The 24,563-nt window shown below is 41.5% G+C and overlaps 1 protein-coding gene across 2 annotated transcripts in view; it reads right to left on the reverse strand.

Moving 5' to 3' along the window:
* Window positions 1–24,563, reverse strand: part of cica (capicua transcriptional repressor a) — a 112,552-nt gene that overhangs the window by 61,110 nt on the left and 26,879 nt on the right. The window contains exons 1-5 of one of the 2 annotated variants that reach the window (XM_057827349.1): window positions 17,524–18,759; window positions 13,380–16,883; window positions 11,838–12,108; window positions 4,008–4,133; window positions 2,228–2,381 (exon numbers count right to left, since the gene is read on the reverse strand). In XM_057827349.1, the coding sequence (XP_057683332.1) occupies window positions 2,228–2,381; window positions 4,008–4,133; window positions 11,838–12,108; window positions 13,380–16,697 (3,869 nt within the window). In that variant the 5' untranslated portion in view covers window positions 16,698–16,883; window positions 17,524–18,759. Of the gene's footprint in view, window positions 1–2,227; window positions 2,382–4,007; window positions 4,134–11,837; window positions 12,109–13,379; window positions 16,884–17,523; window positions 18,760–24,563 lie in introns of those variants that run through there. The other variant, XM_057827348.1, reaches the window with a different exon arrangement.

Genomic DNA, 24,563 nt, shown 5'->3' on the forward strand with positions numbered 1-24,563 from the left:
AACCTTAACTTATAAAGACTGGCGAACGGAGGTCGGAGGAGACGGCGGGCAGAGGTCTCGTTATCCTTAACCCATATCAGCAAAAGATTGCCAATTTCCTCCGGAATAGCGGTACGACGTTTAGAAAGAATAGTCGTCCTCCTGGATGCTGTGACAATCTTGATGGCTTCCATCTGCTTGAAGACCCTCAAAATCGTAGACATATTTTGGCCGTATTGTCGAGCCAGTTCACTGACGCGCACACCACGCTCATATTTTTTACCATTTTCTTCTTAATTTCAATGAGAAGCGTCATCTTTTTCCTTTTTTCACCACCTGCACTAACCATCTTGGGACCCATGTAGATCTTCTCACAAGAAAATCCGCTGTGCAGCCGTCTTGTGAGAAAACAATGAAATTGCAAAACTGTCATTTCGAGCATGTCGTCATATGTTAAAACAAATGAAAAGTTAAATTTTACGTTGGATGTCGAAAGGATCAGATGTCGATGCGCACATAGTATGTCGAGGTACCACAGTTTACTGTTTTTTTCCATTTAGCCAAAGACAGTTCATTTCTGTTTTTCCTGTCCTGTTCAGCTGATTGCCACTGTTCATGGAAATCTGAGTGTCCGATTGATCTGAACAGTTTTAATGTATCACATGAGAGTATGACATACTCCCATTGTGATGATGCCTCTCTCATCGGGACAAAACAGCGGACAGGAAGAGGTTATGGGGGGACAGAAGAAAACACATGGAGAGAGAGACAGAAAAAGCACAAACAACAAGAAATACATTGAACGCCTACACTAACTATGAATATGTTAATGCTATCGTTAGCTAGTTGTATTTCCGATTGACACCATGTGGGGGGCCTAATGACCAGGAGAAAGGGGGGGGGGGGGGGCGGAGAGATAAGTGATTGGACGGGTGGAGTGTACACAAATTAGCCATGTGAGGCGTAGAACCCAGTATTTGTGTGAATCCCTTGCCATCCTATTCTATGCTGCCTGATCGCTAATTCTCACACCGAGTTTTTTACTTGAGTTTGTCTAATAGCGTACCGTACGAATGATATTTTTAGATGGTGACGTCGCTGTCGTAACCCGGAAGTAGTTCAACATAGACACGCCCTCGCATACAGCTCATGTTATCACTGCTTGTTTTCTGCCGGTAATCTTTCAAAAACGAACATGCCGATCACGCATTGCTTTTTTGGAACTTGTAGAAACGACTCTAGACATTATGACATATGAAGGATGTTTTCTTCAGACATTTCCCGAACCCCAAAAAAAGACTAGAAAAATGTGAACAATTGATCTTGTGCGGATGTCCACAAGACCAGTTTGACACCAGCAAGGTGAAGCCATTCACCTTCATATGAAGTAAACATTTTTGGGGGGCCATGGTCCTACAGAGGATGAAGAGGTAAACCATTTTGATATTTTTACGTATTTTTTAGCGTAGCGTTTTGCCATACTGCTTCTGTCTGACAATAAATTACCTGAAAAAAATTAAAATGGTATCTGACTGCCACAGTTGTTACCTTTTCTGTTGTTTAAAAACAAACAAACAAAAAACTTTGGTAAGGGGGAAGTCCAAATAAATTACAGAATTAAGATTTGTTATTAATGAAAAAATTAAAAGTGATCGTTGGCTGTCAAGGAGTAGCATTTGCGATCACTACACCAAAATAGCTATGTAAATTACCCCCAAGAACGGTCAGCGACGTAAGACAACCAGAGGATATAATATATAAGAAAGCCAGGGCATATGGTGGCCAAGGATAGATTGTTGAAACAGGAGAATGTCATTGTCAGTGGCATAACAAATAGGTGTCGATAAAAAAAGCTAACTCTGGATGAGGTCGGCTCGGCTCTTTTTCCCGTCTTTTTCAGCCCTCGACACTCAAGCCATCTCATCTTTACCGGTGAATTTGGCACCAGAGACATCATTTTCGGCCAGAATTGGTAGGTTTAGCTCAGTAAACATCTCGTTCGTACACTATTTCCATGCAATTAGCATTAGGGACAAACGCGAGCTGGACCCGCAGAGTAACAATTGCTGACGTCATGAATATTTATGAGCAAAAGTGACGTGTTGCGTGCGGTACGCCATTGTACCTAGTCATCGTCGTGAATCCAATCAGTTAATTTCTGCTCGTACTTCTAGCACTTGACATTCTTAATGTATAGTCAATCAAACATAAATATATAAATCAAACAACGTGTCATAAGAGTACTCACGGGTCGTCAATATCACTCTCCGTTTCGCTATCAGTCCTGCCCCTTTCGGCGGCGGCGGCGTTGTTGTTATTGTTCGGGGGCGGACGCGAAGGTGACACTCTGTCCAAGTCAGGCGGACGCCCGTCCCCAACCAGGGCCACTCCACAACGTGGCTCTGAAATATTGAAAGAACACATGTTGCCAAACAATTCTTTTTATTTGACAAGCATATCTTTTCATCTATCCAATTTATGTATTGTTTGTGTATTGCTAAAAAAAAAACATGTTCAATTAAGATTACAACTTGTTCATTCTTGTAAAATGATTACTTTTGTCTATAAAATCAATTACCTATATACAGTCATGTGAAAAAATTAGGACACCCAATTCAATATTCAGTTCTTTATTAGGAAATGTTCACATATCAATGTTTGATCTTGTTTTTCTTTATCTCGGGAAAAGAAAGTGATTTAATTGCAGGTATATAACAATGATTAATATTGTTTTAATCATTAAACCAACTATATCAACAAAAATGCATAATCTAACTCAGGAAAAAGTGAGGACACCCTACCACCCAATAGCGAGTGTTACCCCCTTTGGCTGAAATAACTTCAGTGAGAAGCTTTTTGTAGCCACCAACCAGTCTTTGACATCAGTCCGAAGAAAGTTTGCCCCACTCCTCAACGCAGAATACTTTCAACATTAAGATTAAGAGCTGGGCTATGACTCGGCCATTCCAGGACTCTCCATTTTTTCCTTTTCAGCCAGTCGTAGGTGAATTTACTGGTATGTTTTGGGCCATGGTCATGTTACATGGTCCAATTTTGCTTATGCTTTAATTTTTTCACAGATGATCTCACATGTTCCTCAAGCACCCCTTGACACACGAGAGAATTCAAGGTGAATCGATAATGGTGTGCTGGCCAGGTCCTGCTGTAGCAAAGCATCCCCAAACCGTGACACTTCCACCTCCATGCTTTACAGTCCAAAGAACATTATTTCAGAAGTCCTGGTCATTTTGTCTACATTCACACTGGCAAAAGTTTCCTCCTTGCACACCTTCTATGAAGGTTAGACTTGTGAAATCTCTTTGTGATTGTAGAGGCATGCACATTCATATCAACAGTAGCAAGAGCCTGCTGTACGTCCCGTGATGACATTTTAGGGTTTTTGGAGACTCCTTTTAGCGTCTTGCGGTCTGCTCTCGGGGTGAACTTGCTTGGACAGCCAGACCTGGGCATGTTGGCAGTCGTTTTGAATGTCTTTTTGTAGACTATTTTCCGGACAGTGGAATGGCTGATTTTATATTCTTTTGAGATCTTTTGAAATCCCTTACCTGACTCATAAGCATCTATAATGACCTTCCTGAAGACTTCAGACAGATGCTTTAATCTCACCATGGTGTTTTCTCTCACTTCAACAGTCAGCCACTGTTGAAAGTATTCTGTGTTGAGGAGTGGGGCAAACTTTCTTCGGACTGATGTCAAAGACTGGTGGATGGCTACAAAAAGTGTCTCACTGAAGTTATTTCAGCCAAAGAGGTAACACTAGCTATTAGGTAGTAGGGTGCCCTAACTTTTTCCTCAGTTAGAATATGCATTTTTGTTGCTATATTTGGTTTAATGAGTAAAACAATGTTAACTTTTGTTGTTTACTTGCAATTAAATCACCTTCTTTCCCGGAGATAAAGAAAACCAAGATCAGAAATTGATGTGTGGACATTTTTTAATAAAGAACTGAATATTTAATGGGGTGTCCTAATTTTTTAACATGACTGTATACCCTATTATTTTCCCACCTTGGCTTTGATTGACACTATCCACGGCGGGCTGGGCGGCCGTATCCGATTGGCTGGGCTCCAGGAAAGGGACGAGTGAGTGCCAAGGAAACACGGGCACAGAGCGAGGCTCCACGTTGGTCCACACTGTTGTGCGTTTGCACACAAAAAAAGACAGTGCTCATCGCATCATTTGTCGAAGATAGACAATGGAGCATCACCATAAAAATTAGACTGAAGGAGATGGACCCTTTAGTGACCACACTGGATTTTGCGCATGAATATCAACGTAAACGATAAACCATCAAAGCATATATCACAACTACATGTAAAGAAAAAAATCCACATCTTTCCCATAATATTCACTTTTAAGAATGTTTTTCTCCTAAAATTTTGCATAGCAACATTTTGTTGAAAACTTTTTTTCACACAAGACAAAAACAAACACAATATTAAAAACAGTACAAACAATTGAATTAAATGATATATTAGCCACAAGACTGGACGTCTACCATTGTCAACGGCACTGAAAAAGTTCAATTGCTCCAATGCTGACTTGTCAGTCGTTCCGCCACCCGCCACCTCACTGGCATCCGCCTCACCGGCATCCGCCTCACTTCCTGCTGATGCCAATGCGGTTGGTCTATATTTAGATTGAGGAGGAATCTCAGCCACGGGAGCCTCCGCTGCCTTCTGTTTGTTTTTATATAGTGAACCCCTCTGCATCGCAGCGTTTAAAGCAATCGTGCTTTTTTTTTTTTTTTTTATCATGTAGTACTACATAGTGGTTTAACATTCAGGGCACTGAGGGCAGCACTGGATTTTAATGGAAGAAGGGAAGCTTGATTAAAAGCGAGAAGAAACATTTCTTTGGGAAATAATTAATTAAAACATTTTAATTGGACTATATTGGTAGTCCACGGGTTCTGAACGAGTTCCGTTCCTACGCTAGCAATTTAACCAGAATTTTCGCTTAGGTTGGAATTAACCCTTTAAGTACCCCTTAATACTTTGTACAACCCCCCTTTGCCAACAAAACAGCACCTAATCTTCTCCTATAATGTTTCACAAGATGGGAAAAGACAGAAAGAGGAAAGATCTTCAGCCATTCCTCTTTGCAGAATCTCTCTAAATCATCTAGAGACCTGGTTCCTCTCCTCTGTACTCTCCTCTTCAGCTCACCCCACAGGTTTTCAATGGGGTTGAGGTCTGGGGACTGAGATGGCCATGGGAGGAGCTTGATTTTGTGCCTGGTGAACCATTTCTGCGTATATTTGGCCATATGTTTAGGGTCATTTTCTTGCTGAAAGACCCAGTGACGACCCATCTTCAGCTTTCGGGCAGAAGGCTATATAAAATGTCCTGGTATTTCAAAGCATTCATGATGCCATGCACCCTAACAAGGTTCCCAGGGCCTTTGGAAGCAAAACAGCCCCACAGCATTACTGACCCACCCCCATACTTCACAGTGGGTATGAGGTGCTCTTCAGCATGCGCATCTTTCGTGGCACGCCAGACCCACTTAGAGTGTTTGTTGCCAAAAAGCTCAATCTTGGTCTCATGTGACCAAAGCACATGGTCCCAGTTGAAGCCCCAATACCGCTTGGCGAACTCCAGACATTTGCGTTTATGATTGTGAGTGAGGAAAGGTTTTCTCCATGCATGCCTCCCAAACAGCTTGTTGGTGTGTAGACAGCACCTCATACCCACTGTGAAGTATGGTGGTGGGTCAGTGATGCTGTGGGGCTGTTTCGCTTCCAAAGGCCCTGGGAACCTTATTAGGGTGCATGGCATCATGAATGCTTTGAAATACCAGGACATTTTAAATCAAAATCTGTTGCCCTGGACGCCTGGACTCAACATTGTTGAGAAATTAATATAACATATAAATATTTAATATATAAAAATATAAATTAAATGTAAATGAAAAACCTTTTAGTCTGGGAATAACAAAAATAAATAAAAATTCAAATAAACCTTCCTTCAGGTAAGACACTATTGCTTTTATCCACAAGCATAGCCAAACTCAACAAAAAAAATGAAAGCTCCTTTGGGCTGCTTTAAAACCACATAAATAAAATGAAAAGGAAAATAAAATAAACCACGGTTGATTACATTTCTCACAGTTTAATTAATGTTAATTGTCGAGAGTACATAGAGAAGGACACTTCTCTCTAAGCAGCTTCCTACTCAAGTTTTGCAGGTTAGTAAATTCACACAGTTTAATGTCATGCTAACGCTGATACAGGTCAGACTTTCAGTAGCAAAATTAGTGGTGTGTTCCCCACCTCCGCAATATTGACGTCTTTTTACAGTAAATACAGTGGCTGCTGCTGGCCGAAAAACACCCTTCTAATATCCCTCCTCTTCGAAGGGGGCGGAGGAGGTGGCATGGGGCTGTCAGTGCGTGTGTGTGTGTGCATTTGAGGGAAAAAATGGGACTGGCACACTCAGCAGTGAAAAGGGGTAAATGTAAGTCTGAACATAATGAAAATAGTTCACTTAATAATGGTAGAGTAAATTCTAACCTTACAACATATGGGGAGACATTCTAAATGATCTATATAATTGAAGTCATTATATAATGCAAATAAGGTTGCTTAAAAGTTGGTGGGGAAAATTTCAGCATCCTGAAAAGTTGGTAGTGTTATGTCCCTACCGTCCCAACACAAACCTACACCCTTGGTCGTAACCCGGGGACTACCTGCATTGTCGTCAAATCCATGAATTTCTTTACCGGTCATTGAATGAAGGGTTAGTGTATGCATGTACAGTTGAGAGGGCAACATAGCATTCAGCTTGTGGACTTCAGATTAAATTAGATGGTTTAATTGAACATTTTGATGTTAAAATTTTAATGTTTAATTCAGTTTTGACTTACTCTCAATTAAACACGCTGCAAAGTGATGTTGTCCGACAGTCTCCAATTTCTTGTCAGTGAGTCAATATGGCTCTAAGGAATACCTTAAAAAGTGTTTTAGTATGCTTTGATAAACATACACGTTTAGTGTTGAAGGGTAAAATAAATTCATTTAAACTAATTTAAAAGATCTCTATAATGCACTTTCATTTTCATTGGAACTCAGTGACCCCGCACAATGAACGAAACTTGCTTGTAGTGTATAATCCTTTTTCATTAAAAAAAAAAAAAAAAAAAAAAAAGCAGAGTGGAGGCGACGCTACGCTACAAAGGCAGGTGGCTGGCGGCCGTGCGAAGGATGTATGCGAGGGCGTTAGCGCTGGGCTAATCAGCCAGCGCGCTAATTCTTCCAGTGGGAAGCGTGTAACCATGACAACACGCCAGCCGTACCACCACGCTTCGCCATCAGACAGACTCAGTGCCCTCTCTGATACTGTATGTGCGCGCATGTGAATGTCCTTGTTGCACTCTGCGCTGCATGTCTAGACATGTCAATATTTTCACCCTTTGAGAGTCACGCTCCTTATCTCTTACACGCACACACGCTCGTGTAAAGGGCAACACCCTTGGCAAACACGCATATAAATACACACACGTAAACTATGCATGGCAGCAAATACGCAAATCACACAACACAAATGCCATAACTATTCATAATAAACAACAAGACTGACTAGCCTGTACTAATGCTTTAAGCAAGACTTCAAGCCACACCAAACCATTTAAGATGCCCTAAATGAGGCTAAGTCAGTGAAGATCATATTTTCACTCAGAGGTTATTGTATCTGCATTTGGCCATAGTAGATGTGAGGAGAGTTGTCATGGCAACAGTTGTACAGTATGTGCTTAACACCTTTACTTATCTCACACTATGTGCCTCCATAGAATTACTTGTTGCCAAAATATATACACATGAGAACAAAAGGCACCCACTGGTTCCATAATCACGCCAAAGCAAAGCTATTGTAAAGTCAAACAATAAGAAACAGCAAAAATGCTGGTAGAAGGAACAAAATAAGATAAAGTTGGACTAAACACTCTTGTGACTTTTCCCTGCACTACAGCCTTCTCTCAGGGGTATAAACTTCCCTTTGTATGAGAACCTTCTCTCACTGTTTTGTTAGGGGTAGAGCCTTCTCTCTGGATTTGTACCAACTTAGCAGTAAAACATTCATTCCTACTAATATCCGCTTAGGGACTAGATATTCTTTGTGGACGTGCGCCGGACGAGTACCTTTTTTCTGGACTTATACGAGATCCTACCAGCACTAGAACCTTGCCTCTTTGACTAGTAACTTCTCTCTGGTTTCAAACTTTCTCACCGTATTTGTCGTCCGTTTTCTGCAGATCGCTAGCTACTTTCTTTACTATTACCATAATTTTCGGACCATAAGCCGCTACTTTTTCCTTCATTTTGAATCCTTAGGCTTATAGTCCAATGCGGCTTATTTGTTGATTTATTTGGGTTAATAGGTAACACATGCCTCCTAGCATGCATTGCAATGCTACAGATGTAAATAACAATCAATATTCATGTTCTGTGCGAATTGTTTATTCAGTTACTGTTCCAGTTGTTTCATTAACTCATTTGCTCCCAAAAACGTATAAATACGTTCTATCTTTAATTGTTTCAGTGTCCCAAAGACGTATTTATACGTCTTTTACGTTTTGTTTTTTTCAAAAAAGACATCTCTGGGTCGTGATTCAATTTAGCTCTAAAGCACAAAGCTGAAAATCCATTTAAAAGCAATAAAACTGGCCACTGGAGGGCAGTAGCGCATTTGGTAAGACCCGCAACCCGATTCAACGGCAACAACGGGCGCCGGCGGAAGACGACCGAATGGATGCCAGGGGGCGGACGACCGAGCAGAACAACCGGTAGAACGCCCGGGATGCCAGGCGCTGGACGACCGAGCAGAATGACCGGGATCACTAGTGCACACTCCAAAAAAATCTTTATGAGACAGACGGCCATGAGGGAAAAGTTTAACCGGCTGTCGCGGCCAGAACAGCGTCACCTTTCAGTTAGTTATGTGTAAATAAATTGTTACTTTGCTATCAAAAGCTCTATTTGTCTTGTTGTTTATCTTATTTTGTAAAAGGAAAATATTATTCAGATGTTTGGGATGTAACTAAAGCAAAAAAATAGCTGTGTATAAGTCAAAGTTATGTTTGAAATGTATGCTTTCACAAAAAGCTCAATTTCTCCGTTTTTTCATCAGAAATTGGAAAATTGCTCAAACTAAGCTATTTTCTAATGCTGATTTCTAAAGAATGGAAAAAGATACAGACTGACTTTTTTCTGCTGAAAGAAGACTGTCTAATCTTTCTTTTGGTGGATTCCATGTCTATATAGCAATAGAACAGAATTTTCTGTGGGCCTTGCAAAATCAGTCAAAATCCAGTAAAACGGCCGGGAGCGAAGGGCCTTGCTCCGGTGAAAATGGCTGGGAGTGAATGAGTTATTTGCTAGTTATGGTATTTGGCAACACTTTATTTAGCAGAGGCATCATAATACTGTCATAAGACCGTCATAATTTTGACCTGACACTATCATGGGCATTACTCATTGACATCTGTCATATGCATGAAGTGTCATCTGGCAAAATATGTCACTAACTCAATTTATGTCTAGCTCGGATCTTTTACATCCATTCAAAAGTCACATAATTTGCCGGATAACATTAAATGACATCTGTCATAAGCATTCATTAAAGCTCTTTCACTTTCATGTCATAGTTATGATTGTCTAATGACAGTCTTATGGTGCCACTGTCAAATAAAGTGTTACCAAATACCATAACTAGCAATTAATGAAAAAAATGGAACAGTAACTGAAGAAATAATTAGCAGAAAACATGACTTTTGATTGCTATTTACATCTGTAGCGCTGCAATGCATGCTGGGAGGCATGTTGGACAACAACAGTGTTGACAGCAGGCGGCAGCAGAGGTTGACCATCTCCCCCAAGGGAGAAGTGATGGCCAAATGAAGCTTGGAGCAATAAAGCTTTGCAGCCAATTGGTTCAAAGCTTCATGGTGGTTCATTTGGGGTAATGACAGTTGTATGATGCCGCTGTTAAAGAGTATTACCGGATAATATCTTTGTTATAGATATCCCATAATACAGTGAGGACAGCTGCGGCTTATAGTCCAGTGCGGCTGTTCTATGAACAAATTCCGTTTTCGTGCCATATTTGGTGGGTGGTGGCTTATAGTCAGGTGCACCTTATGGTGTGAAAATTTCTGCACTCTCTACTGGGATTAGAATTTTCGCTCTGGACAACAACTTTCAAACCTAGTCAGGACTAAAACTTTAGTCTTACTAGAACATTCCATCATTACTGCAATGTCTGTAGACTACAACCTTTACTGATGACAAAAGACTTCTCTCAGGTCTAGAAGCTTCTTTTGGGATTAGTAATTTCTCCCAGTTCATGAAACTTATATTTTATGGAAACACCCTTCTCTCTGGACAACAAGCTTCTCTTTACACTACAAGCTAATTTGGGATTGAGAACCTTCTCTTGGAGTACACTAGATCAGGGGTCCCCAACCACCAGGCCGCGGACCGGTACCAGTCCGTGGCGCATTTGGTACCGGGCCACAAAAGAAATAATAATTTATTAACGACTGCATAATGGCCAAATTAACTTTGTCCTGTGCCCCTAAACACACCAGTATCCCTGTCTACTCTAGATATAATACTAGAGGATGGAATGTCGTCATAGAAATCCATTGATTGGACCGCTAGCAGTACATCTTGTTTTGTATATTTATGTGCGCTTGTGTTCGATAACAATGTCTGACGTAGGGCGGGCGAATCACATTTGTTCCCGGAAATTATTAGCTGCCACACTAGAATGACTGAAAAAAAGACGTCTTTGGACAGATTTTTAATGGGGAAAAGGGCACCTGACGAGCCAGAAGATGAGCCCACAACCTCGAAGAAAACAAAATCTACGTTACTTCCCAATCACTAAAGACCCACGAACTGCGAAGGAGTGGATTTGTGACCCGTTTGTGAATAAACCGAGTGATTCGAGCATGTCAGTGCAACAGGAGAATCAATTTGTAGAGATCACAAACAACGGCGACCTTAAACGTACATTTAAGACAACAACTCTACCGGAGTTCTGGATTAAAGTCATTTCGGAATATCCTGACATTACTAGGAGAGCATTCGAAACCGTGCTACAATTTCCAACATCATATCTTTGTGAAGCGGGCTTCTCTCACTCTCCCATCACACATTGATGGGACCATCTCGTCTCAACGAAATAAACTCAGGCCTCCCACTGATTCAGTGGGTGAGTTATATTTTCCCTGCACTTAACACGACGGGGCTAAAAACAAAAGTTAATTTATATTTGCTGTAATTTTCTGCCGCACATTGCGGTGTTCTAACAAATTTTGCATGCGCGTAACGTTAAAAATGGCCGCGAATGCAGCGATTCCAAAATACACATGAAAAACTTTCTTTAAAGAAAGGAATATTAACTTACGTTTCCCATGTTAGCTGCACACAACAACTACAAGCAGCTCTCTCACTTAACGACTTCGCCGTGTTGTTAAGCATTAATTTACGCCATTTTCGTGTTGCACATGTATGTTTATGACGTAAATAGTTTTTTAGCACCGTTGGATAACATTGGGAGTCCAACAGGATATAAAAGAGGGCTTTTTCACCGCCACAAAAGCTTTGGGAGCAAAATTTTATAAGGGTGCAAAATTTGACAGAACACCGGTCCATGGTGCAAAAAAGGTTGGGGACCCCTGCACTAGACCCTTCTCTTGGGATTTGTACCCTCTCAAGGAGACTCGAACCTTCAGCATTCTTTCAGTACTCAAACCTTCTCTCAGATGACTGCCTTCCCTCACTAAATTAGGTGTCTGTGTTTATACAGTGGCGACAAAAGAGATTTCCTTACCTGTGCCAGGACGCCCCATGATGATTTGCTTACGAGGAGCAGGGTGCGAAGACTCAGCAGGTAAAATGAGTGGCAGGAGAGCTGTGGGTGTTGGGTGGCAAGCTACTGGTTGTGGCAGGGCCCCACCGGTGGCCTCCTGGTGCCCCTCGGGCTTTCTTTCCCTGCCCCCGGATCCTGACGAAGAGAGAATGGGGCCTGCTGTGGTTGATGTTGAACCGGCGGAGGAGGAACTGGACAGAGCAGCGGGTCCTGCTGATGCTGGGGTGAGGGACTGAGAGGTGGGGAGGGGTCACATTTTGTTACCATGTTAGCAAAGCAATGTTTCCATGTAATCAAAAGCAGTTTATTTCAACTTGACACTGAAAGATATTTAATAGTCTATCAATATTTAGAGAACTTGTCCTCAAATCGGAGAGTGGAAGAACAGTGGGGTATACTCTTGAAAAGTTGCCAGTCAATATCAGGGCAAAAATATATAATAATAATTGACTGGTTGAGGCCCATTTACAAGCCACAAATTTTGATACATTTTTACATATGGCAGAAAACACAGACAAGACTGAAAAAGCAGTTTCTGCTCTTGCACCCTTCTTCAAAAGAAACTGCTGTATTTTAAGCCAAAACAAATGTTGTGTTTGATAGAACAATATGTTTATATGCTGCCATAGCAGATTCATGGCGCATTAAGCCCCCAAAATATTTTTAAATTGTCCGTTTTACCCTGGAAATCCCCGCTTACAGGCGTCGCGCAACCGCTTTTGTTTCAACCCAGCCATAAAACGAGGGTAATTAATGATATTTATTATTGAAAATGTCCGTCATTTTTAGCTTAGGATCATTAATTGATATCTAATATTTCGTTTTAAAAAAAAGACACAACTTTAAAAAATTACACACACAGCTGTGTCTTGACACTCAGTAATACATGCTATATGGAATTTTTGGATCGCGATAATATTTCGTTAAAGTCATGGCGTCTGTAATTCTGCTCTCGCGTGTTCTCACCTCCAGTTAGGGTTTGCTGTTAAATTTTTTTTTTATTTTTTAAAAATTTCTTCCCCCAGAAAATTGAGATTTTAAGCTTTCCAATGATGTATCACACATGCATATTGGACAATTTTGAAATTTGGCCAAATTGGGGGTCTAAGAGCGGAACTTCAAGTCTTCTGAGTGTTTTCCGCCATATGGATTTGACTGGTGTTTTATTTTAATAAGTTGGGCCACACTTACAATGGCCGATGCTGATGTTCTTAATTGGTGGCCTGCGAAAATATGACGTTACACTTACGTGTCAAATTATTTAATTGCAAGTTACACAGCATGTCTTATGCGTGAAATTTTTCTTTTGTATTTTCAAAACTATAAAAAAATATTATTTTTCAATAACTTCTCCAGAACCGGGAAAATTCATTTTCAAATTCGACAATTTGTCCAGGTTTTTCATGACTGTACAAATCCAGCAATTCAAACCAAAAAATACAAGCCAAAAAGACAACTGCTTTGGAGGATAAATTCAATTCATCACAAAAAAGTTTTCCTTACCGAGCTGGACGTGACTAGGACCAGGGCTGATGCAGGATTGCGGAGGAGAACGGCGCCATTGGTCGTTGCGCCATTAATTGGGACAGGTGCTTGCAGACCTGGAGGGACCGTGTGTTGGGCCTGGGCGAGCTCTCTGGATCGGCTCCGGTCCCGCCTTGCTAGGGGGCCGTCAGAGAACTTTGCCAGCGGGACGTCGGGGTTGCGGACGATAACCGGAGAATCTCGCAAGGGCATGATGCGCCGCGGAGAAGGTTCCTGGGGCAATGGTGAGGGGGGTGTGGGAGAGACCAGCATGGGCGGGGGTGTGGAGGCGGCTGAGGATGGGGGTCGGCTGGTGGCGCTACGTGGTCGCTGGAAAGGTGTTGTTGGTTGACTCTGTGGTGAAAGGACTCTGAAAGCAGCAGGGCCAAGGTTCAGATCGCCCACAACACCTCCGCCCACCGCCACCATTTGCTGTTGCTCTGTTTTGGTCTGGTAGTCATGGACTGTTGGCAGTGGAGGAGGCGGATGGCTGTCCATTTTCCTCTTGTTAGGACTCATGGGCACCGTAAAAGTGAGGTTGGTCTGAAAAGTAGGCACGATGCCCGAGAGATGGCGGTCGCGTTCTGCTCCCAGTGTGCCTAATTTTGTGCCACTCAGTTGGCGATGACGCCGTGAAGATGGGGCAGTGATAGGGCTGAAGTTTGCTGGGCGGAAGCCGAAGAGCGGCGAGGGCGACGGCGATGGGGTAGGGGAAAATGGCGACTGGTTGGAAATAGGCGAGAACGAAGGTGTGCCAGAACGAGAACCCCCTAAGGAGACCAGCATGGTTGCTGCTTCACACTCGTCAAAGTCAAAGCGAGAAAGGTCTTGTGGAAGCAAGGACGGCAGGACCAGACGGGGCCGAGAGTCTCCTCCGCGGCTGCTAGCCTCGCTGCTTTCCCGGGAAGTCTCATCCCAGTCAAACTCTGAGCTGGCTCGGCCTCCACTTAGTCGCAGGTCAGAGGGTGTCAAGGTCCCTGTGCTGCTGGCCCCTCCTCGCTCCCTGATGCCACCGCTGGCTTCCATCTCCTTGGTTCTCATTGAGAGGTGCCTGGAGCAGTATCCGCGGCGCTGAGACTCTTTGGAACAGCCCTCACGGGAGCACAGCCTCCTCCACTGCTTCCCATTGAATTTCTTGCGGATGCCGGTTGGCGTGCAAACCACGTCTCCCTTCTTGTACCTCTGTTGGGCAGCAGTCAGAGGTGTGCGCGAACGTGAAGATGAAGAGGAAGTGGAACCTGATCCAGAACCACCACCACCAGAAGAGGTACTACCAGACACCTTCTCCACTCTGGAGGAGGACATGCTGGAGGAGATAGGAGGCAAGGGCGGGAGCTGGGCAGTTGAAATGACAGCAGTATTGGCTGCCACAGCTGCAACGCTTGGGTCCAAACCAAGCAGGACTGAGGGGGGAGGCGGGTGGGGATTTAGTGCAAGGTGGCCAGAGGGAATTCCAATGCCCTGCACCACAGAGGGATGAGGATTGAGGTAGCCAGGTGGGGGCTTGGAGACAATGTGGCGGTGTTGAGGAACTGCCACGGGTTTGGGACCCGATATAAGTGCTCCCATTGGGACCATGTTAAAGTGGGACACCTCCATGTCCTCCTCAGGGGTGAGTGGCATGTACGAATGATGTTGCTGCTGTTGCTTTGCAATATTCTCCCTTTCTCTTTCCTGCTTTCTCTGCAGATCGCGCTCTCTTCCAAGGTCTTTTTCAATGTCCCACTCCCGATCAGGAGCCAGGCTAAGGACTGATGCTGAAGTGACTGGGGTGGTAATGCTGTGTCCTGTGGAGGAGACCGGAACCATGCAAGGATACACCCTCCCTAACATTGACCCAACACCAGGTGTCATCCCCCGGCTGAGACGACAGACCTCTTGCTCTACATCTATTTCATCCCTGTCCTCCTGCTCTATTTCGTTATCTTGAGCACTTTCTTCTACCTCTCTTGATGGTAAACCCAGGTCCCATGGCGGCACCAGGAGGCGGAGTGTTTGTCTGGACACCCACACGGCCTGGGTGGCATTGGCTGCAACTCTATCATCCTCATCTTCAATCAGAGTTGACGCTTTCTCATCAGACAACAGAACACGGTAGCAATTAACCACCGCTGGATGAGTATCCACCTGGGTTACAACTCCTTCCCTGTACCACTGGCCCATGTCACTTTGCTCGCTGCTGAACGGCACACAGACGCGTGTGCCAAGCGGAATGGGGTGGACACCAGGCGGGGGGGCATCCAGGATAATGTCTACAACCCCTGGGGGGCTGTTGTGTCGATAAGGATAACGGCAGAGCGTCTTGTCCCCATTCAGTTGTACCTCCAGGCTTCCATATTCGCCGTCGACTCTACGAACCACTCCGGCACAGAACACCAACTGTGGACTCTTTGCATCATCCCCCCTTTCATGTCTTCCATTTTCATCCCTTCTTCTCAGCAGCTGACGGGCCAGGACTCGCTGATTTTTAAGTCCTTTGGCCAGGGCATCAGACAGCGCGTCAGGGAGACTAGATAGCTGGCGAGAGGAAACATCTGTGACTACTTCCAAGTCTGCTGAGTGCTCGCTGGCCGTGTCTGTGGAGGAACAGCGGGGAACAGGGCTGGGTGACACTCGTTCTGCGTCCCTGACCACCTCCGTCCCCCCCAGCCTTTCCCTTTCTGCACGTAATGACAGGATTGGCGGTCCGGGGGAACTGTCCTGAGGTTGTTCTTTGTTTCGACTTTGACCATTGCTATCAGGGTGTGAAACATTTAAGGGACTACCTGAACAAGAAGACCCCTGATTCAGGGCCCCACCACTCAGAAGAAGAGGAGGTGGAGTACTGGATGACATTTTGCTATGGTTACCACCACTAAGAATGGAGCAGTGCTCAGATGTGTACTTCTTTTTGGGAACGCGCGCCTTAAACGTGGCGGTTTTGCGACTGGATGAGGGGTTGGGGCTGCTGTTAGCGCTTGGTGTGCTGCTGTTGCTGCAGCTGCTGGCATTACTGTCACTATGGCTCCCGGCACTCAATGCCGAATGTCCAGATCGATCATCTGACGATGCTAGCAATTTCCCAGAGTCAATGACAAACGACTCTCCATCGGACGAGTCCCGGGTTCTGACTGGGTCAGAGCGCTCTGACTGAGATGAGAAAGGGAAGTTATATTGGCTTTGAGCGTTTCTGTCTCGATTTTCATCAGAGTCTCTTTTCTCTCCTCCTTCGGGGGCCTCGCCGGCACCCCGCCGCTTTCCCCCTTTGGCCCGGGTGGAGGGGGGGGAACGCCGGCCCTGCTTTTTGATTGGCTTCATCTTATCATGAAGCCAGGCTTTTCTCCGGGAAAGACACGTCTCCTTGTTTTCTCTTTTCCACTTGCTTCTCCTCTGTCCCCCCCTCCGTTCTTCTTTTCTCTCTAGTTGTGTCTTCTTGGGCCCTTTACTGTCATCTCGTCTCGACCGGGTGACTTATTCACTTGCCACCGTTGTCTTCTATAAATGCTGAAAAAAAGGAATAAAAAGCCTATCACAATATGTACAATTATTCAAAACAACACAAGACTACGCAAATGCTAGTAGGAAAGAGACTTTTTGTTGAGACTTTTTCCAAAGATGTTTCATCAATCCACAATCAATGTGTGATTGGACCAGAAATGATCATTTATCTATTGTATCTGCTTATCTAACCATCCCAGTGATGTCTAGTTATATGCAAAACAATCAGAAGGTACAATAAATCAGCGAATGCACCTGTTGCCAGTCATACAATAGAATAATAGCTTTGTGTTAGATGTGTGCTAATGTAGAATCGGTGCCATGCCTAACACTGTTTTCATTTCATTTGAGGTATATATAAATGCTCTAGTTGCGTGATTCAGAGTCATTCTCCCACTAAATTGCTCTCTTCCTTGCAGACAAACAAAGAGCGTTCGAGAATAACATTTGGATAAAATCTTTCCTGGCCCACGGGCCTTCTTCCGCCACTAAAACTCTGGCCACAAACTTGGATGAAACATAGATTTGCTTCGTCTTCATTTCTGGCTAATGTTTAAACTGCTATTGATGAATTGGCGTAGTAATGAATGTGACTCATTGACACTTTGATAACACGCCACAGTGTTACATAAGGCGTTGTACTCACATGACAGTGCATCCATACAAGGCAGCTAGCAGGCTAAACACATTGAAGTAGCAGCAGTAGCTGAAGCGAAACATGGACGAGCACTTTGCAGTTTGCCCGGACAAGTCCTCCTACTTCTTTCTCTCTCTCTCTCTTTCACACACACTGCATTTTATCCGGGGAAGTAGGGGCGGGGGAATTCCTTCTTCGCTTGCATACTCAAACCCTCCCTTTCACGCTGTCTTGAAAACCCTCTACCCGCCCTCGGTCTCTCTCCTTCCTCCTCTTCTGTGGCAACTTTTATCTGTTTACCGTATTTCAAAGCAGAGTCAATCCGCCCCAACAAACTTCATTTCCTGTGGAAGAGCATTACCTAACTTCCCCTTTTACTTTATTCCTCCATCTCTCAGCCTCGCTGACGTGTGACTGCATCTCCTATTGATTTGGATGTGTCAGTCGCGTTCGGAAGGGACCAGTCATAATCGTACTAATTGCGCAGCTAGCTCACACTTGCACTTCTGTTTAAAAAAAAAAATCAACAGTGTGATTTAATGACATGTTCAACAAACTGATTGGATCCATACTGCATGTATTAACAATTTTTATTCTAAATATATTAGTGCTGCAACGATTAATCGATTAACTCGAGTATTCGATTAGAAAAAAATATTTGAATTAAATTTTGTTGCTTCGAGTATTCGTTTAATTAAAGCGGCATTGTAATGGTTTATTTTGAAAGTGTTTGCATTTAGTTTTATTGATTAGGGTGGATACACTGCCCTCTGGTCTGCCTCATTTCACATGGCTGAATTCAACTGCTCCCTGTTAAGACCAACGTAAACTAAGTTTTTGTTTAAACTAATGTTTTTTAATGCCTTAGTAATTTAGTTTATCGGTATATTTAGCCCTTTTTTGTCGGAATATGTCTAAACCATTTATTAAGAATAGGGTTGTTCCGATCATGTTTTTTTTTGCTCCCGATCCGATCCCGATCGTTTTAGTTTGAGTATCTGCCGATCCCGATATTTCCCGATCCGATTGCTTTTTTTTTTGCTCCCGATTCAATTCCAATCATTCCCGATAATTTTTCCCGATCATATACATTTTGGCAATGCGTTAAGAAAAAAAATGAATAAAACTCGGACGAATATATACATTCAACATACAGTACATAAGTACTGTATTTGTTTAATATGACAATAAATCCTCAAGATGGCATTTACATTATTAACATTCTTTCTGTGAGAGGGATCCACGGATAGAAAGACTTGTAATTCTTAAAGGACAACTGTGACTAAATATTGCCATCTAGTGTATTTGTTGAGCTTTCAGTAAATGATACTGTAGCCATGCCCAAATGCATGATGGGAAGTGGAACCATGACTGCGTAGTGCTACCAATTGATATACTGTATCTTCTCTGCATTGGGAAATAAAATAGGGTGTTAAGAAAAAGATCAATTACTACCTTGCTTCACCACATTGCTTCCCACGATATTCTAATCGTAGGGAGAGGGATTGTAAGGCTTTAGCCAATTAAAAAAAGGCTCCAGAGACTGCCAAAATTCACTCTACTCATTTTACGCTGCCTTTTAGCTCCCTATATAGGTAAAATGGCGCCATTACAGATTAAACGCGACAATGCGTGAGTGGGTCGTGGAGCGCATGCATTAATTGCATTAAATATTTTAACGTGATACATTTAAAAAAAAAATTAATTACCGCCGTTATTGGGATGAACTTGATAACTCTACCGTAAAGCCTAAACTAAAGACTCTGGATGAGTGTAACATATTATGTCTGTAACGTTAAATACAATCAGAAAAAGATTTAATTAAAAAATATATATATATTAAAAAAAGGCATGTCCGATATTTTTTAGCCGATTCCGATACTTTGAAAATGATGTGATCGGACCCGATCGATCAGCATCGATCGGGACATATCTAGTTAAGAGCATTATATAAAAACGATAGCATTTTATAGCATTTAAGCTAGCGGACTTATGCTATGTAAGTTAGCTAACTGTTATTTTTTTGTACATAGATCCTCATTTTCCAAAAAAAAAAAAAAAAACATTTGAGGCTCAGCTCAGGTATTTTAATTTTTCATGTTCCTCATCCGATTACTTGATTATTTGAACTAACTAGTTCATGGATTAATCGACTACTAAAATAATCGATAGCTGCAGCCCTGAAATATATAACACAATATGATAGCATAAGAACACTTTAATGCCATTTCAAGTTCAATTTACAAGAGTACCCTAAAATTAAATGTGTTACTTTTCAGCTGGTTTGACTGGCAGGAATTTTGCTGCTATGGTATTAATAAAATAACAGTTACTACTTTGATAAGAGCCATTTTATTGAGGTTTTGGCAGAGATAATTCTACTCTGCTTATTATTGGCAAGCTACTTCAAAAATTATTATAAAAAAAAAAAAAAAAAAAAAAAAAGAATTTTCCAAAGCGAGCTTCTCACATTAGCTTTAACATTCACTTCTACAAAGCTAGCTTCTCACATTAGCTTTAATATTCACTTCTACAAAGCTAGCTTCACACTTTAGCTTTAATATTCACTTCTACAAAGCTAGCTTCTCGCTTTAGCTTTAATATTCAGTTCTAATGTTAACAAAGCATGTTCGCTTCTGAAGGTACTGACACTGCCAATGTTACCTATTGTCCCGTCCAACAATATGAAAAACACTTTGTGGCATTGGGTGAGGAAGAAAAAATTCGCAATATCCAACTCAAGCGTACTCCCAGCAACAACATACCATAATTTTCAGTCTATAAGGCGCACCTTACTATAAGCCGCCACAAGCCACATTTGACAAGAAGACGGCATTTGTGCATAGATAAGCCGCACTGGACTATAAGCCGCAGCTGTACTCACTGTATTAAAATATATAAACCGGTAACACTTTTTGTGAATTTTTGTGAATTTCAAATTTTATTGAGGCTTTGGCATAGATAATTTTACTCTTCTTATTATTGGAAAGCTACTTCGAAAATCAGACTTAATTAAAAAAAAAAAAAAAGAATTTAACAGCGGCATCATAAGACCAAATGAACCACCATGAAGCTTTGAACCAATCGGCTGCAAAGCTTCATTGCTTCATTTGGCCATCACTGCTCCCTTGGGGGAGACAGTCAACCGCTGCTGCCACCTGCTGTCAACACTGTTGTCATCCAACATGCCTCCTAGCATGCATTGCAGCGCTACAGATGTAAATAGCAATCAAAATTAATCTTCTGTGCTAATTATTTCTTCAGTTACGATTCTAGTTGTTTCATTAAATGCTAATTATGGTATTGGGTAACACTTTATTTGACAGTAGTGCCGTAAAACTATCATAAGACAATCATATTTATGGCATGACACTGTCATGAGCATTAATGAATGCTTGTAACAGACGTCATGGAATGTCATCCGGCAAATTATCTCACTTTTGAATGGATGTAAAAGATCTGAGCTGGACATAAATGGAGTTAGTGACATAATTTGCCGGGTGTCACTTAATGACACCTGTCATAACCACTCGATAATGCTCATGATAGTGTCATGTCATAGTTATGACAATCTTATATCAAATAAAGTGTTACATATTCACTGAAATAAATCAACAAATAAGTCGCTCTGGTCCATAAGCCGTATGATTCAAAATGAGGAGAAAAAGTAGCGGCTTATAGTGCGAAAATTACGGTAATTATCTAAATGATAACAATGGTATCATAATAATAGAAGTTTCATGGACCTGCTGTTTGGATATATGTAGAAAACATTGGAACAATTCATTGGTACTGTATTGTGAAAACATATTGACTTCATTGTGAAACTGCTGAAAACCCATTTTAGAGAAACTATATTTACACTCTACTATGCGAAAAAAACACACAATGTAACAGCCTGAAACTGATGTAATGAAAAGTATTTTTTATATTGCGCAGAAAAACATTTTACGGTTTCTAATATATTGACAAAAGAGCCCAGCACTACTTCTACATTACTGCCAAGTCAAACATGGTAAGTAGCTAATGCCTAGCATGCTAACACAAACAACAACAATTGAATTAAACTCACCAATTCCCTCTTTTTAAAAACTCTTTGACAATGAGAAATGACTCATCTATGGCAGTAGTGCCTTCAAGTTGAGTGGACAGCAGCAGTTACGGTAAAAAAAAATCACTTTCCTAAGTATTTACCTTTATTTACCTGTTACATTTAGTGAGCACTAACAAATACACTGGAGTGTGTTGCGTTCAGGTACAACTCCAACAGGGTGGAGAAATAAGTAGGGGTGGGAACCTCTGGGTACCTCACCATATGATAGAGCGGTACAAGGCTCATGATATCGATGATCTAACGATATGGCGATTAGTGCTGCAACGATTGATCGATTAATTAGAGTAATTCGATTACAAAATAGCTTTGAAACAAATTTTGCTGCTTCGAGTATTCGTTTAATTAGAGTGACGTTGCAATGGTTTGTTTTGAAAGTGTTTGCATTTAGTTGTATTCATTTGGGTGGATACACTGCCCCCTACTGGCAACAGTAAATATAAAATAATTCATTTAATTTGGCTGAATCCAGCTACTCACGGTTAAGACCAACACAAGTTAAGTTTTTGTTTGCTCTTATGTTTTTTTAATGCATTCGTAATGTAGTTAATAGGTATATTAGATGTTTTTTTTGGAAACGTGTTTGAACGACTTAAGACCATTGTAAAAAAAAAAAAAATGCATTTTATAGCATTTAAGCTAGCGGACTTTTGCTATGCAAGTTAGCCTGTTGTTCTTTTGTTGTACTTCGATCCTCATGTATTTATTTTTTTATATCATTTGAAAACTAAATTAAATAAATTAATGTGCAATTATAGGCCATTTATGGGTCACTTCCTATTGATTTTGGAACATTTATGGGTCACTTCCTGTTGAGTTTGGATTACTGAAAAGAATGTGCCCAAATGAATAGGAAGTGACTCAAAATCAACAGGAAATAACCTGTAAATGCCCTAAAATGAACAGGAAATGACCTGTACATGCCCACAAAAGACTGGCTGTTAATGCGCTAGTTTCAGTGCCATTGACAGCGCTAGATGTCCAATCCAGTCCAAATGAATCGAATGTCTAGCGCTGTCAATGGCAGCCAGTGAGCTAATGTAGACACTATTCTAATGGAAGATTTTGGGATCAACATGATGGTTCACTTTTTTTTTTTTTTAAAACAGTGATTCCTATTTAAAACGCTAAATCGATTCTTGGTGGGAGCATATCGATAACCATTTGGGCTAAAACGTATGGCGATACTTATCACCTTTTTGATATACTGTCACTAAGGCTGCAATAACTAATCAATTAAAATCGATTCATAAATTAGTTGCCAACTAATCTGATAATCGATTTTTGCTGGCAGCTACGAGCAGTCCCCTATGGGTCCTTGTGTGTGTGTGTAATGCGAGGCTAAGTGCACGCGCCAGGGATTAGGGCAAGAGAGAGAGAGTTCACTGCCACACTCAGGTTGGGTTGCTGAATCAATAATACTGTATTACGAAGCGTCGAGAGTTCGATTGTCTTTTGTGTTGTTAGATCCAGTGTACCTCCGTCAAAGGTGAGTAAATGAAGTCAGTTGTACTGTTTGTATTCTTTGTTGATGAGACATTACTACTTAGAACGGAGCACTAAGCTAGTTAACAATTATGCTAATCATTGTCTTAGGTGTCCGTCTGTATTGTGTTTTGGAGAAGCATATTTGCACTGGAGTTATTGTTAGATAGTAAAGTTGTCTCATTTCTTTTTATAAAGAAGCCACGCACATGAACCCGTTCATACAACAGCTTAGTCTCCTTTTAACACAAACCTCCATTCAAACTGTAAATTGTCATACAAGAGAGTGTGCTTTGAAATTGGATTTGGATTGTATTAATGAACAACTTTTTTATGAAGAAAACTGAGTCTGCCTCCTCCGTATTTGAATTTTCTTGTTTAGTTTGTTTAAAGTAAATAAATGTGTCATTGACACAAAAAAATGTCTATAAGCAGCACTTTTAATTCTATTGGAATGAACAGGACCTTGGTCTAATTTGTGTACTGAGAAATTGTTTTTATGTTTATACTCCGAACCTTTATTTAAAAAATGTAATAAAACGTTTTATGTACTTAAAACAGTACAGCTGTAGAATACAGTTAAGTCAAGAAGCTGTCATTAAATATTATTTATGAAGGAAATAGTCATCCATTTTGTCTTCATTGTTACTTACAACATGCCTAAAACAAATTCAGGTTAAATTGTGAAGGCAATTGAAAAAAGTGACATTTATCCAATTAATCGGTTGATCGTTTAATTAAACCTCCGATTAATTGATTATAAAAATAATCGTTAGTTGCAGCCCTAACTGTCAAACACCTACAAAAAGGTGTCCTGCTTGAGGCTGCGTAGTGCGCCAGATGAGGCATATAAATGACAGATCGTTGAGCATAAATCAGGATGTATGACCACCAAACTGGCACAGCTAATGTTAAGTCTGATAATAGCGCTCACAAAAAAACCCCCAAAAAACGTTACCTTCCAAAGTTAGCATTCCAGAAGGAGTACCGTAATTTTCGAACTAAAGACCGCTACTTTTTTCCTTCGTTTTGAATCCTGCGGCTTGTGCTGCATATTTATTTATTTTATTTGTAATACTTCATTTGACAGCGGTGTCATAAGACTGACATAAGACCGTCATAATTATGACATGACACAATCATGGGTGTTACTGAATGCTTATGAAAGATGTCATCAGGTGTCATCTGGAAGATTATGTCATGAATAACTCCATTTATGTCCAGCTCGGATCTTTAACATCCATTAAAAATTAAGATAATTTTCCGGATAACTCTAAATACCACTGTTATAAGCATTCATTAATGCTCATGATAGTGTCATGTTATAATTATGACGGTCTAATGACAGTCTTATGGCTCCACTGTCGAATAAAGTGCTACTAAATACCAAAACTAGCAATTAATGAAACAACTGGAACAGTAACTGAAGAAATAATTAGCACAGAATATGAAT

Source organism: Corythoichthys intestinalis, chromosome 22 (assembly GCF_030265065.1).
Source record: "Corythoichthys intestinalis isolate RoL2023-P3 chromosome 22, ASM3026506v1, whole genome shotgun sequence".
In the NCBI taxonomy this organism is placed as follows: domain Eukaryota; kingdom Metazoa; phylum Chordata; class Actinopteri; order Syngnathiformes; family Syngnathidae; genus Corythoichthys; species Corythoichthys intestinalis.